This window comes from Pseudopipra pipra, chromosome 1 (genome assembly GCF_036250125.1).
Source record: "Pseudopipra pipra isolate bDixPip1 chromosome 1, bDixPip1.hap1, whole genome shotgun sequence".
Classification (NCBI taxonomy): domain Eukaryota; kingdom Metazoa; phylum Chordata; class Aves; order Passeriformes; family Pipridae; genus Pseudopipra; species Pseudopipra pipra.
The window spans coordinates 16,638,164-16,654,999 of record NC_087549.1 but is presented as its reverse complement, the minus strand read 5'-3'; the positions used below and the strand labels follow the sequence as shown (position 1 = coordinate 16,654,999).

At 35.3% G+C, this 16,836-nt stretch overlaps 1 protein-coding gene across 4 annotated transcripts in view; it reads right to left on the bottom strand.

Moving 5' to 3' along the window:
* Positions 1 to 6,061: 6,061 nt before the first annotated feature.
* CSMD3 (CUB and Sushi multiple domains 3) overlaps positions 6,062 to 16,836 on the bottom strand; it is a 605,903-nt gene continuing 595,128 nt past the window's right edge. For all 4 annotated transcript variants that reach the window (XM_064646451.1, XM_064646458.1, XM_064646466.1 and 1 more), the window contains 4 exons: positions 12,638 to 12,750; positions 10,636 to 10,723; positions 9,597 to 9,732; positions 6,062 to 8,207 (listed from right to left, as the gene is read on the bottom strand). In XM_064646451.1, coding sequence (XP_064502521.1) covers positions 8,048 to 8,207; positions 9,597 to 9,732; positions 10,636 to 10,723; positions 12,638 to 12,750 — 497 coding nt within the window. In that variant the 3' untranslated portion in view covers positions 6,062 to 8,047. The remainder of the gene's footprint in view (positions 8,208 to 9,596; positions 9,733 to 10,635; positions 10,724 to 12,637; positions 12,751 to 16,836) is intronic.

Sequence of the window (16,836 nt, the reverse complement as noted above, 5' to 3'; positions counted from 1 at the left end):
ATCTGTAAAACATTGACATGGTTTCAGCATCCAGAGAAGATAACAAAAACAGAGAAACACAGTCACTTTATTGGAAATATATTTTATTTAGTCCATTTTACATCTAATATAGGTCCTGGTTCACCTTTGGCAATCTTAGACTTAATTGTAGGCATTTTAAAAGCAGCAGTAGTAAGTGCAGTGACAGCTTTTCAGTCATTTTCTTTTGTCCATGACTTTAGGGATAAGTACTGCAGTCTACATAAAATTGACAGTAACACACCGTCATGACTTTATGTATGTAATTTAAGAACATATTTTACAAATAAAATAAGTATAAATTTGCAAGTGTCAAAATATTTTACACTGATTTTTTTAAGATAAAATATATTTATTAATTCTACCTTAAGAAAAATAAAGCCCAGAAATGTTATCAAAAAGCATGTAAATCATATTGTTAATAGGTCATTAAAACAAGGTCGACCCAGTTCACTACAATTTTCTAATTTCCTGTCCCTGTGAAGTGCTCTTCTAAACTTTTTTTGGATCAAACTGTTAAGAAATAACTCAACAGATAAGACATGGAAGAACAGAAACTTCTGCCAAGTAATGATCATGGGTGGAGTAAGCAGATTAGGTTGCTCTAAGGGCCTGAAAGGTAAGGTCACATCAGTCTGATATTGATCTTCTGGTTTCAGAATCACAGATCAAACAGACCAGTTTTTTAGGATCAACCTATTTCTGAATGTCCATGGGGAAAATAAAATAATAATCATAGGGACTCCACTCACATTACTGGTCCGCTCTTGGTGGGCTAACTATAGATGTGGTGATTCCCTATGGATTTGTAAATTCTTTAATTGATACATGGGAGCAGAATCCTTCTGTGTTATGCTTCTTTAGAGAGGAGTTTGCTCTTCACAGTTTGAAGAGGTTGCTTTTATTTCTTATTTCCCAATTTCTGAATTCGAGCACTTCAGTGACTAAACTCTTATCACTGCTGAATGTTACAAAATGAAAAATCAGAATGTCTCACAAGAATCACCACGGAAGACGTAGAGCGTTTAGATATAATATTCTGTCAGAAAGGACAGTCCTCCACAAACTTCTCTGATAAGGGTTATAGAACCACAGAATGTCTTGGGTTGGGTGGGACCTTAAAGAAGATCTAGTTTCAATCCCCTTCTCCACCAGAGTAGGTTACTTAGAGCCCCAATACAGCCTGGTCTTGAACACCTCCAGCCCACAACCTCTCTGGGCAACCTGCTCCAGTGCTTCACCACTCTCACAGTAAAGAATTTCTTCCTGATATCCAGTCTAAACCTACTCTATTTCAGTTTGAAGTCATTGCCCCCTTGTCCTATTGCTACATGCCCTTGTGAAAGGTCCCTCTCCAGACTCATTGTAAGTCCTCTTTAGGTGCTGGAAGGCTGCTATACGGTCTCCCCAAAACCTTCTCTTTTCCAGACTGAACAACCTGAACTCTCTCAGCCTGTCTTCACAGATGTGTTGCATCCCTGTGATCAGGTCATTCCCATAGGCTGCAGTTCTTCACAAACTGCTCCAGTGTGTTTCCCTTCCGTGGGGCGCAGCCTCTGGAGCCTGACAATTAACAGCTTAACAGCTGTAACAGCTGTAAATTGAACCTAGCACATTCTAATAAAATCTGTTGGTATCTCAAACCCTTTGAGCCCCATGTTGGGTGCCAGAAAGGAATGTCATGGCTTAACCCCAGCTGGCAACTAAGCACCATGCAGCCGCTTGCTCACTGCCTGGCCAACAGGGTCATGGAGAGAATTGGGAGAATAAAAGTGAAAACCCTTGTGGGTGGGGATAAAGGCAGTTTAATAGGTAACACAAAAGCCAAGCATGCAAGCAAAGCGAAATAAGGAATTAATTCACCACTTCTCATGAGTAAGCAGGTGTTCAGCCATATCCAAGAAAGCAGAGCTTCATCACTATCCAAGAATAGTTACTTGGGAAGACAAATGCCATCACTTTAAATATCCTCCCTTTCCTTCTTCTTACTCCAGTTTTATTTGCTTAGCATGATGCCATATAGTTTGGAATATCCCTTCAGTCAGTTTTGCAGAAATTTCACAGAATATTCTGAGTTGGAAGGGACCCACAAGGATCATTGAGTCCAACTCTTAAGCAAATGGCCCATAAGAGGACCAAACGCACAGCCTTGGTGTTATTAGCACCATGCTCTAACCAATTGAGCTAACTCAGGGTCGTTAGTTGGGGTCAGCTGTCCCAGCTCTGTCACCTCCCTACTTCTTGAGCACCCCCAAACTCCTTGTTGGTGGGGTGGTTGAGAAGCAGAAAAGACCTTGAAAGCAATAACAAAGACTTCTCAATATGATCACCGCTACTTTCAGCACCCATACAAACGCAGGCTTATGCCAGCTCCTGTGAAGGAAAAAAACCTACCCTAGCCAAAACCAGAACCAGAACATTATTGGAAAAGAAAACTATATAATTCTTTTGCCCCTACATAGAATCTTTTACCTTAGGAATATAAATTATGGTATTAGCACTCGATAACTGAGATCCAAGTTCATTTTCACAAACATTATGTGGACATGAAGCTGGAGCATAAAATTCTGGACACTTAATACGTTTTTTAACTTAAAAAGAATGTGCAGCTCCTTTGTTGGAAGTTGCCTTCTCTCCAGTCTGTTTTACCACTAGGGCACTTTCTAAAATATACTTTAGACAAAGTGTGATTTGACTTAATCAGCTTCATCTGGCTGATTTGACATGAATTGGTATACAGCACTGACAAATATTACCTGTATACTTATTATGATATATGTCTTCAACATTCATAACTTTTCATAAAATGATGGGATCTACATTTCAGAACTATTACTATACTTACTCCTGGTTCAGCAAGTCAGGATATTATGCTGCCTTAGTTTCAGAAACAAGAAGATAATAAATGGGAACACAGCTACTTCATTGAAATATTTTTTGTGTAATCAAATGTTCATTTAATTGGTCCTGTTTAATACATGACATTAAAAAATCTTATTCAAAAGTATCTGCCCATGCTCGTACTTATTACACTTATTTTACTACACAAGGAAACCAAATTATGAATCATTTTTCAATTGTCCTAGCTGTCACTTAGGACAGCAGTACATAGTAGATGATGGGCAAAAATGATCAGGCAGTGGGAGACTTAGTCTAGAAATAAAGATAAAACCAACTTAGTGCTTCATTTGTTTAAAAAAGGACAGCTGGAATCACACAAAGATTTTGGAAAATAAATATACCAAATAGGAATCTTAAAACCCAGTTGCATTCCTAAACACTGTATCCTGCGTGTCTCATGTGAACACTCCCTCATGCAAGAATTAATTTTTTCACAGAGAAAGATATAAAAGGAAGTAAAGAATAACATGTTTATTTGCTAACCAGTAATACAGATTACTAGAAAACAAACCTAGTGCATCTTTCTCCATCATGTTTGACTGAATTTTTGGTAACCAAATCAAAATTAAATCATAGAAACTCAAAGAAATGAAAGGAAATTTTGTGATTTTGGGAGATCATAAGAAGACTTTCTGATGTACCATGAAAGGCTAGTAAGACTATTATCAAAGTGTGTGAGACGAGCCTTGGAACTTGGTTGCTGAATGTACCATTGCTTGAATAGCCACCTAGATGCTTCAGGTACTTATATCAATTCCCACTGAAAATCTGAAATCATAAATTAATTTCCATAAATTAATCTCTCAAAAATTGTAGGGTTTTAATATGACAAATGATACAAGATATATTTTTCTCCAACTCAGATCATCCTATAAATAAGGATGTTTCAACACATATGGACTCTTCCATTGTGGAGCAGGTGATCTTTTACAGACAGATCATGGGCAGAAATCTGCACAATAACAATAATAAAAAAAGTATATTCCGTCACAAGACATCTATGCTTTACTGAAATAATGTAGTAGCTAAGTAGTAGATCTACACACTGAATCTACACATTGAATCTACACACTGGGATACAGATCTGCTGATATCTTTGTGCAGTGATATCCAAGATATTAAATTCCCCAAATTTCACTGATGTTGGAAAAAATGAGGAATACTTCATAACACTTCAGCCAACTGTACTAGTGGGTTGAGGTGCACGCTTTTAAGGCTTGGGAAAGAAAATCTGTCTTTCACCTAGATTAACAGCTTAATGACGTGGCTACATGCTCACTTCTCATTAGCTCTCTAAATGAAGCAATAAGATGCGTAGCCATTAAACCATTTCCTTGACAAGAACAGCTTGTTCTACTTTAGTCATGGAATTCGTCAAGGATGTCTACATATTAATACCAGCTCTGTTTCACAAAATAAAGTAAAATATGACATTTTTAGCTCAATTTTATGATGATTCTGAGGAGTTTTACCAGAACTGCTATTTTGGTGAGTTTAGTTGATTCTATATGGTTTCTGGATTCCAGTAATGAACCAGATTGTAGTATGATCTAATGACATGTAGTGGACTTGATGGATCTTGACACACAGATAATGTAGAATTAAAAGGGCTCAATCTTAAATGAAATTTTAAATCTCAGTCTGTAGTATTGCAGAAGCTGTGTTCATCTTGAAAGACTCACAGAGTTGCATGGCAATCTCAATTCTTTTTTCCAATTTCTTTATTCTGATTTTTTCTGATATACAGATTTTCTCTGTATACTGTGTTTGCTTGAATAATGTAGCCAAAGGGCTATCTTCCATTCTGCTACCTTCCCAAGAAAAATAAGAAACAGTGAGTAGACTTGGCTAACAAACTCCAATGAAACAACCAAAACTTTGAATTCCATCTGCCACAGTGAAAACTGACCACTCTGCTACTTGGAAATTGAACAGTTCACACACAGTTTATAAGTCAAAAAGCTCAAGAACTAAGCCAAAAAAACCCAAACAACCCCCCCAAAACCAAATCAAAATAAAAAAAGCCTTAAACAAATAAACTGATCCAATGTACAAAACTAGAACAAACTAATCAAACCCCAAATTCAATCTATTATGATGAATGCACTCTCTATTACAAGAAAGTCAGTATAATTCTTGAAAATCGCAAGCTGGATATATTAGCTTAAGCTAATTAACAGGATTGTGGAACTAATTCAATGCAAGTTTTATTTACTTTTGTATGCAAAAACATATAATGCATAAATAAAAAAAGGAAGAGCCTAACTTCAGATTCTAGGTTGTATATGAAAATTTGGCCACTGTGAAATTGGCTTTTTCTTGCTTTTCAGATTTAACCAATTTGCTCTAGAATCCCCCTCTCCCCCAAAACATTAGTGCATGATCTTCATGATATCACTTTACAGTGACTCCCTGCTTCTCTTTCCAATGTATTTAGCAACACAAATTTCAGTGATTTCAACATGGACCTGAATGGGCCTATATAGAGCACCAAATTCACAAATGAATTTTAGACTATTTTGTCCCCAAGTTGTCCTATGAATAGCATTTCAGATCAGGATTTGTCATCCACCTTGCATGCTTTTAAGTAAAAGGGATAGTTAAAAGATAGTTTCAATACTTTAGTAATATAACTAAGATCCCTCCTTCCAGTCGAACGTGATTAAAAGAAACACTGGGATTTTTTAATGTCAGAAAATACTGTATGTACTGGTACTACCTGTTAATATGTATGTCCTGTATATTTCTGCAAAAAGGTAGCAAAATGATGTAAAAAGTAGGCTGTCTATAACTTTGAGGAATACTAAAGTTTTCTAAATTATTTTTTTCTTTAAAGTAATTTTCTTCCTAGTGCTTTTCACTGGATTGACAACTGTAGGCCTCTTTTGTGTAAATCTGCTTCTTCAAGTAAAACAGAAAATTGACTTTAGTAAAAAAATAGTTTTACACGTTGTGCTTATCAGTTGTTTTTGAAAGTAATCTAAATCTTGCAGTTTCACTTAAAATTCACAGAAACATTCAGAAAAAATAACATGATTTTAGAAACCCAAAAGAATACCAAATTTGAATTCTTAGTTTGGTTATTTTCTCATCTTCACAACTGAAATAATTTTAAAGCTCATCTTCCAAAGAAGAAACACAGTTTAAAAAAGCAATTGTCCATTTTTATTTTGTTTACATTGCACTGAAAATTTACATCATACTTTTACAAATCCTTTTTCATAAAAATATACTTCTTTACAAAAGTGTATGCATTAATATAAGAGGAGTAGCCAGTTGCAGAAGAAACATTTTAAACGATCTCAAATGTATTAACCTTAACATTAATGAATGAATCATAGTTATTGCAGTCATTTGAATAAACGAGAATAAATAACAACCAATGGTATAAAATATAAAACAGCATCCTTTTAGTAGAATACAGTTTGACAGAGTTGTATGAATATTCAAAACAAAGTGTTGTAAAATGGTTTATAAGAAATTCATCAAACATTATAGAAATCCAAGCAGCAATCCTGGGTACAATGATTTTTGGTAGGCACTCTCTATTACGGTAATAAAAAGTTTAGATTTTCACAGAATCATTAATGTCTGAAAGGGACAATAACAGATAATTCACACTGGCTAACACACAGCATTTGTGAGTCATGCTATGAATGGAAGACAATGACCTACATCAAATAAATTACTGGGTTCCCACTGAATAATTCTGATATGAAATAACTGTAAAACTAAAAATTGCATTTCCTTAGAAGTGATTCTGGAATGTCTAAAACTTGTATCTGAGGGCTGTGGAATCTGAATTGTCCCTAAAATGAATGGATTGTCCCTAATAAAATCATGGCTTTATATATATATATATATATCTCAATTTTTTTTCATTGCACTATGGTAATATATTTAATTTTAAATGAGCTGTAAAGATTTTTTTCCCTAAAGTACGGAATATATAGACAAAATAGATGTGAAAACACAGTATTTTCAAATTATAACTTCCTTTTGCCCTGTAGATCTGATCCAAAGTTCATTGAAGTCTCTTAGAATCCATCAGCTTCAATGGGATTTCATCATGCTTTGTGCATGCATTTTGTTAAAATGCTGAAGGAATAAACTGGTGTGATATGGCCTAGTTTTAACTAACATGGATTGAAAGATGGTGTCTTAAATTTTTGATATATGGATTTCATTACTAATGTTACTGTAAACTGCATTTTTTAATAGGAAATATCATTAAATTATGTTTTCATTTTTGAAAAAATGTAAGATGGTCACTCTTGAATGTTCTTCAACGTTATCAAACATAGTCACATACAAAGCTCAACTCATATTAGCTTCTTCATTGTAAAATTTGTCCAGATGTATGATTGACAAAAGAAATATATAAACATTACCATTTGTGGATTTTGTTAATGGAAACACAGAAAATAGGTTTCACTTGGAACATGAAAATGAAGCAAGTTGTGAAGCAGGGAAGGAAATTCATGAAATAAGAATATGAATTCTATTTTTTTTTCTGTGGCATGAAAAGAGAAAGTTATAGTTGCTGATTTCTAAATACTACATCCTGGACTTAAAAACTTAACTGTACTGAGAAAAATAAAATACTAAACAGGCTGAAAAAGGAAAAAAGTTACCAACTCATGAGAAAGGTGTAGCATATGACTGTTAAAGAGAAATCAGTGACCTATTGTCTCCTGTAAGTATAGCTCTTATTTTCTACCTATATCTTTTTTTTTTTTAACCCAGTCCCTCTATTATAGTTTTTATAAAGCACAGAATACTGATAGTGGATGCTCCTCCAATATATGCAAATACGTTTTATGTTTTAGAATAACCTCCTTTTTTAAAAAAGCAAATAAACTGTGAGTAGCACTCATGGAGTGCAGCAAATTTTTTTAACACTCTCCATGGCATACATGAAGAATTCTGATCCAGTTTATGAAAAACAAAATGAAAACAAAATAACTACAACGCATACTTGCCTATCGTCCTCAGGAAAAGGTGACCCACTACATCCTGAAAAGTGTGCTTTAATTTTTTTAATTTCTTTTTTTTTTTCAATCAGTGAACTGTGTGTGCACTGTGTTGTGTGTCAATTCCCAGACTTTGAAGATAAATCATCACCACATTATACCATTGTGCAAACAGTGTTCAAGTTGGGGTCAAATCGTACCGCTTTCCCTTCCACTGACTTTGCATTTGTGTCATACATGGGGTTTTCAAAAGCAGCTTGTCCATTATTATTTTCATGTACAGAGCATCCTGTATACTGTGTTTTAGGTGCAGTCCTGTAGAAGAAAAACAGAGCATTTGTAACTGCAGTTTTCCTCACTGACTTAATGCGGTTTAAGAATCAGAACAGAATTTAGCTCCCAGTTCCAGTGATAGGAGCTAAATATAACATCTTGGGGCTATTTTTACAATATCTATGCTAAGAATTAGTACTGTCTTTATTAAATTTAAGGGATTTATGATTCATTGAAAATGGTGCTCACCTAGAAACTCAGTTAACAACCTTAGAAGAGGTTACCCATTGTTATTAGATCCATTATTCAAGCTGTTATCCATTACAATTGAATGATCAGATGATAAATAGCAAAGACTACAATAAAATCTTGTAAAGACACAATAATTCCCCCATCCAGATGATTGAGGTTTTCTTTTCCATTTGGAGACTTGACAAGTTTACCAAGAAATATAGCTGAAACATTTTCTTTTTCACTAAATAACTCAAAATATCAGAGTTCAAACTCTTAAAAACTTTTCATCCATATTGCTATACAAAATGCATACTATATTGTAAATGATCAATATAAAGTGCAAAGATCAGTGATTACAGCATACAGGTAATAACAAATACATAAAAAATTACATGGACAATTTTTCATATTCTGAAGCAGTTTAAAACGAGTAGTGGTGTTTAAAAATCATGGTATGTGTTTTAAATAATGTTATCCTGTAGAGTATATTACTAGTATTATTGTCAAACTATTAGATGTCATATTAACATTTTGGCAGTTAATATGCAATGAATTGTCATTAAAGTGGTTAAATTTTCTTCAGTTATCTAATGCTTTAAAGCTATGGGAAAAGGTTACTTGACACTGCATCCCAAGAATTAATACTGGTCTCGATAACATGACCAAAACTGTTGAACTCAGATTAATGAAACTGAAAAGACTGGTGGCTGTTTAACACAATTGCATATGAACTAATAATTTCAGATGTAGAAACAGTTCCACAATGAAACCTCTCAATGACATACTTGCATATACTTGTATGCCAATAAACAGAGCAAGTATTAAAACAAACTACTCAGAATATGATTCAGTTCTGTCACACGTAGAAAAAAATATAGGCAATTCATTGTAAGTACACATAAAGTCTACAAATTATATTATTCACCATATGCCAATAATTTATAACATCTATTTTATTATAATGAAGGAAGAAATTTATAAAATTTTAAATAGGTAGGAATGAAAGTATAGCACACTACAATAAACTTGTCTCTTAGTCATTAACCAGACCTTAATGGAGGTAGGGAGAAGGTTTCCATATTTTGCAAACACTTTGTGGTTTTAGAGAAAACCTTATTCAGTTGCAAAGATTGAAGGCAATAAAATCACCAACAGATAGAGTATTAGAGGAATTTTGTATATATAATTAGTACTTACCTTTGTTTATAAAGATAAAAGCCAAAACCAGCAAATATAAGGGCAAAGAAAGGCACAAGGATAGCAATGGCCACTGAACTACTGTTTGTACCGTGTGGTTGATTAGAAGAGCTTGAACCCTCAGACATGTTAAGACCTAAAAAAAAAAAATAATAAAAAACAAGTAATATCATATATGTGTCTGTGATCTCCAGCACATACTACTCCATAATCTTCAGAATTCAATAACGCCTTGTTATTGGGTCATCAAAATGTGTTCAGCTGCATAGATACAGCTGTATGCTGAGACCATCTGGAAAGTATATATATATATCATATTCTGATTAATAAGTAGATGCAATATGTTGGGAGAACAATATATGCGCTCTGGTATAGTAAATATCTTACAGCATAATTCTGCATGGGATTCAAGTTTTGGATGTTATTAACACACATTAATGTACTTGTTACAAAAAGTCATTCATTATTTCCTTAGGCATTGTATTGATATACAGAGTGAAAGAGGTAGCAATAATTGTGAAGAGCTAAACCAGACATTGATGAAAAAATAGGAATATGACCTTCTGCATGGTTGAGGAATACATTATCTACATTATATACACAGACAGGTTATACAATTTTAAATGTGAGGAAAGTAATAACAATGCATCTTCAAAGTTAATTTTTAAGCTTTTAACTGGACCTTTTAAGAATTGCATCCATCATAATATCTTCTTGCTTGCTTTATTTTACAAGGCAATATATAGAAATTAAAAAAAAAGCCCAAATAACAAAAAAAAACCCCAAACAAACAAAAAAACAAACCAACAACCATGAATGTTTTGAGGAAAATTGTGTGGGAACAGCATTCAAAACGTTTTGTTTCAGAGAAGCTATTTTTGTCTTTGTGTGCATGAAATAGTGAAGTGGTAAACATGCTAAACAAAATCTGTTCGAAGATTGTAAATCTCTCTATAGCTGTATTAACTACAGTGTCAATACTGATAAGACACAGAATACAAACCAATGAACTGGCAAAGAATTAGAATTTGTTGAATACCTAATCTTTGAAGTCCAAATTGTCCATAATCTTTACCCTGGATGAATCCTTGAAAAACATATGTTGCTCCATCAGGTTCAGCAGAAACCTGTAAACAAAAAGTACTCTGAATTAAATGTGGAAAAGTTTTTTGCAAGTTACAAGCATCTATTTGAAAGGGAGTTATTCTATTCTATATCCTAATATGCTTGACTGATAGCTGTTATTCCCCATTATAAACACCTCTTTTTCTAGAAAATCTCTATAAAAAGCTCAAATAAAAAGGCATACCTTAGATATGGTGGCTTATAGTTACATATGATACCTTATACGATACTTTATACCTCATACCCTTAACTGTATTTTTTTTAAAAACAGTAAAACAAAGTTTCCGGCAGTTCAAATGTCTAAATGTCTAAGATCTTATATACATCATAATTTTCTGTTTTGTTTAGGAAGTAGACGGAAAAATTTATATTGCATATAATCCTAAAGATGCAAGTATTGAGGTTTTAATAACTACTTTTAAACTAAATAAAAAAGACCTCACATTAATTGACAGTTTATTTGATCTTTTTCAGTGCTTATCCCAATAATTATTGAATTATGCAGCTGTGAACCAGAAGAATATTGAATAAGGCTTTGGTACAGGGGCAAAATAGTATAAACTAAAAGGCTTGTGGGAGGGAGGAGATGATTGTGATCCTATGATTATCTCTCTTAATTACAGTAAGTACAGTCTAAAGTAATGCACTGTATACAAATTGACAGATACTTGCTTCTAAGGATAGTTATTAGGTTTAAATTCAGTGGTTCCTAGGCAGGTCCCTTCAAGTTTTTCCCTTGTTTCCCTTTCTCAAGACACAGTATGTCTTCAGCAGTGACCTGAAGCTATGTTTTCACTGAAGAAAGAGTGCCTTTATCAAGTGAATTTCTTACTTTGCAGTAAAGCAGCCTTTTTAAGCTATTGTAAGATTAAAAAAAATTGTCTCCTTTTGTATATTCAGAAGTCTGAAAGCAATTTCCTTGCTTTTGCCATATTTTTGTCACCTCAGGAGCATGTTCATGAAGCCTAAAGTTTGTTCAAGCCAAGAAAGTTAAGTCTTTTTACCAGTACATTTATTTCTTAGTCAGTTTAGGGTTTGTTTGTGCTTTGGTTTTGATTTTGCACCTTTTTTAAAATGAATATTGAAGCAGAGTCATAATTTGCGAGTACACTTCAGTATACACCTCTTCTCTTTGTTTGGCATAGGTACCCATTATGGTGTCACTGTACTGCTTTACCAGGAAGTAAAACACAAGAAAAAAGACAAATTCCTTGAAAAATTAGATGGTGTAGTAAGAATGTATGAATGTTTATAATAATCCAGACTATGTTAGGCCCTTTCTTTTCTGAAAAATCTACTTTTTTCTTTATCTTTTCTTTGAAAACATTTCCTGTTCATGATTTAAACACATCCCAGCCACGTGGGCTGTTGCTATTTACCCCTTTCCTTCACCTCTCTTCCTCTCAGTTATATGCTCTCTTCTTCTCTCTTTTAAAGAATAAGCTTAGACCCAGAACCTCCAAGATGCCTAATGCTTAACTGGAGTAATCTATTTTTTTTCCCTGTATATGTAACCATTCGTGTTTTTCATGGTATTCCTGAAAATATCACCAAAAAGTAAAACATGATTGCTAGCATAATGATAAAAATTGTTATTTTATTAATATAACAATAAATTGATATTATAATTCTGATGAAACTTGTAGATATATTAGAATAAAATTAAAAGAAACCTACAAGAAATACTTCTGTATTAACACACTGTATAATTTTGTCTACACTGTATGATTGTTCCCATATTTTCCCTCAGACTGGTTTCCTATATCTCACAACAAAATTTTCCTTTAATTTAATGAATCAGCCTTGCTAACAAGATTCTATTTGATATGTCTCAGGATTTTTTGGGTGTAAAACACCATCACGATTTCAAACAAACAAAAAAAAAGTTATCTCTTTTACAGCCCAAATATACTCACAAAACCATCCATAGCCCATTTTTCCTCTTTCAACTTGCTTGCAGATGTATGGGAGGGTGCTTTAATGAGATATATGTGGAGCATAAGCCGAGCTTCCTGGCTTTTATACACTCCTGTAGAATACAGTTTTAAAAATTCATATTTGTGTTGAGTAGAAAAATAATTTCATCTTTAAGAATAAACATTTAATCTCTTTTCTTAAAAAGGGAAAACAGGAAGAATAGGTGTCAATCGTTACCATTGTTAGTTTAGCAAGATGCATTCTTTCTTGAAATTATTTGAATAATAATACGGTTTCAATAGAAACCATTTTTTAGCTTAGCCTGTAGAAAGGACAGAAGGGAAATCCTGTACACATAGCTGCTTCTTAACAGTTATGGTAACAAGTCTTAGACAGAACAAACATTGACAGTAATCTGATTTGAGATGGAAAAGACTGTTCTGAATCAGACAGAGTGTATTTAAACCTCACATCCCCACTTTCTGTATATATAATTTAATCATCACATAACAAATGTGATAATAGGAACATCCACACACAAATTCTCTTCCAGAAGCTGGAGCTAAATTTAAAAAATTCTAAACTTGAAAATATTTAAAAAAAATTAAATTTTCTTCATCAGTCAGTACTACACAGTTTCTTCCAGACAATGAGAAGACTTGTATGCAACCTCATTTACTTCATAGGCATAATTAACTGTCTCGTTGTTCCTGTAGAATAAATATTTAGAACATATTTCCTTATTTGGAAACGAAAATAAAATGCTACAATATGCTTAGTGATTTAATCTTACTTTACAAAGACAGTAGTGAATAGTGAAAATACAGTTATGATTTTTTCCCCCACATTTTTAAACATTGTTGTGAATTAATGGTTTAAAACTTCAGATTTTAAATAGATCTCTCCAGTATGATCATTTTCTTTCTAGACCACCAAAATTGCTGTTAGTTTCATACAAAGTCTCTTATTTGTAGAATCACACAAGGTTATGCTGCACTTTACACGAGAGAGAGCTAATGATTATTAAAATTATAACAGAAACAAAGCTAAAACCAAAACCAAACAAGAGAAAAAACATTAACAAAAACAAACCCCAAGAATTAATACTAATTATACGTAGAAAATTTCATCAAACCTAACTTAAAACTCACAGAACAGACTTCACCCTGTAAATTAATTTGATTTAAACACTGGCTTTTATGCATCATATTTTTGGGGTTTTAGTTTATACTGACTAACAGATTCTCAAATCTTCGTTCGCGAAGCCTAGCTATGATGATGACTAACAGATGTGGATGGCATTAGGCTGATGGGCTTGATCACCTAGTTTGTGTGGCAAGTTTTTGGTAGCAGTGGTCATACAGAGGCAGCTTCTGTGAGAACTTGCTAGAATCTTTCCCTTTGTCTGGCAGAGCCAATGCCAGCTGACTCCAGGACAGACCCATCTCTGGCCATGGCTGAGCCCATCAACAATGATGGTAGTCACTCTGGGATAACAGATTTAAGATGGGGGGAAATATACTGTGAAACTGCAGCTGGAAAGATGAGTGAGAATATATGAGAGAAACAGCCCTCCATACACCAAGGTTAGTGAGGAAGGAGGGGAGGAAGTGCTCCAGATGCCAGAGCAGAGAGCCTCCTGTATACCATGATGTGGCAGCTCTGCTCGAGCAGCCCATGGAGATCCAGAATAGAGTAGAGGTCCACCTGCAGTCTGTGGAGGATCCCACGCCGGAGCAGATGGATATGCCTTGAAGAAGGCTATGACCTCATGGGAAGCCTGTGCTGGAGCAAGTTCCTGATAGGACCTGTGGACCCATGTAGGAAGGAGCCCTTGCTGAAATAGGATCACTGGCAAAGCTTGTGACCCTGTGGGGAACCCACTGGAGCAGCCTTTTCCTGAAGAACCGCACCTCATGGAAAGCATATGTTGACAAGGATCCACACTGGAGCAGTTTGTGAAGAACTCCAGCCTGTGGAAATGCTCCATGTTGCAGAAGTTTGTGGAGGATTGTATGTATCCTGAGGGTGGGATCCCACACTGGAGCAGGGAAAAAGAGTGAGGAGGAAGGAGCAGCAGAGTCAACATGTGATGAACTGACCACAACTCACATTCCCCATTTTCCTGTGCTGCTGGGAGGGGAGAAGATAGAGAACTCAGGAGTAAAATTGAGCCTAGGAAGAAGAAAGGGGTGTGGGGAAGGTGTTTTAAGATTTTTTTTTATTTCTTATCATCCTACCTTTGTTTGATTGGCAATAAACTAAACTAATTGCCATGAATTGAGTCTGTTTTGTCCATGATGGCAATCACGATTGGTCTCTCGCTGTCCTTATCTCAACCCACTATCCTTTTGTTATACTTTCTCTCCCCTGTTCAGCTGAGGAGTGGGAGTGATAGAGCAGTTTATTAAGCACCTGGCACCCATCCAAGGTCAATCCACCACATTGTCCAGTGAAAAAAAAATATAACTAAGGCTGCACAACACCACTAGCTAACACTGTAGTGGAAGGAAGAAAATGTCCAGATACTTCATGTTCTTTGCATCTACAGGTAGAGAAGGAAGAAATGCTGCCAAAACCAAATAGCTTAATACTGGACTCCAGTGCTGCAAAGAGATGACACCGCAGACAGCAGAATTTTCAGACTAATAGAGTTTTGTATCCGTAGTCAGTAGAAAATGGTGAGTGACTGTAATGTGTGTATGTAGAGTGAAAAAGGGTATTTGTAATCACCTCTGTGTGCAGTTGAAGGAACCTTTTATTTGGAGAAGGAGGTTTTTGTGTGAGAACACAGCATTTTACTTTTCTAATTCTAAAAATACAAAATACTACATCTGCTGCTTTTAATTCCCTCACAGAAATTACATGGCTGAAACTAAAGAGACATCATACAACAGCAAAAAAATCACACACAGTAAAGGCAAACATTATTATCAATCAGAAAACATTCAGTCCATCTACAGCCTCTCAAGTATGACTCTTATAAGGACACCTACAAAATACCTTCAACAGACAAATCCAGGGATAAAAATTCACCATTCTACTTGATATTAGAAAATCAGACCTCAACAGAAACACAGATTCTTTGTCCCATTACATCCTTCCTGTAGATCACCCCTCTCAGAAACCTATGGGTTGAACTTTCCTCCCATTTTTTTTTCCAACAGGGTGATGTTTTGTCACTTCTGTCCTTGCTAACACCAAAGAGTGGCGAGAAACTACTTCAGATAAAGGAGTCCTAGAGCGATGAGGAAGATTAAAAACAGCAGTGTCCAGCCTATACTTAAATGAAATTTTTAGGCTTTTTCCAACCTTGCAAACAATGTGGTAGACAGAGGATGAAATTTCAAGAAACTAAGTTTTGAGTGATAATATTGACTTCAGGTGTTTCTTTTATGCCAGTTCACCCCCTTGTGTAATAGCCTGCCACTCCTGTGGTGTGACAGACCCACTTTCTGTGTGCTTGAGATGTTTCAATCAAGGGACTGACAGATTCGGAAAAAACAAACAAACAAACAAAAAACCCCCCACAACAACAACAAAAAAACCTCCCAAACTTTAAATCCAAACATTTCTAGTATCTTTTCAGCCATATCTGTAGTTTCTACTGATGGTTTACAGCACAGAGAACTGTGCCTACTGTGCCAACATAACCATGACAACAGTGCTGTGGTTGGCAGAGACTGTGGAATATCACAAAGCAATATTGCATTCAAGGACTTCTTCTGCAGCCACAGCATGAAGGGATCTATGTCTCTGGGTAGCCAGCCTGCTGAGCTGGAAGTCAGACATGGGGAGCAGACTGATGTCCCCAGGGAGACTTCGAGGAGAAACGGTCAGCAATCTGCTCCACCACTTAGACACACACAAGTCTTTGGGGCCAGATGGGATTCACCCAGGTGCTCCCTAAACCACTTTCAATCATTTACCAGCAGTTCTGGCTAACCTGGGATGTCCCAGATGTCTGGAGGTAGCAAATGTGATGTCTGTCTAAAAGTAGGGCCAGAAGGGGGATCCAGGGAAGTACAGTCCTGTCAGCCTGACCTTAGTGCCACAGAAAGTTACTGAGCAGGTCATCTTGAATGCCATCACATGGCATGTGCAGGACAACCAGCGTATCAGGCCTAGCCACATAGGCTTATGAAAGGCAGATCCTGCCTGACTAACCTGGTCTTCTATGTTAAGGTGCCTCAGTGGA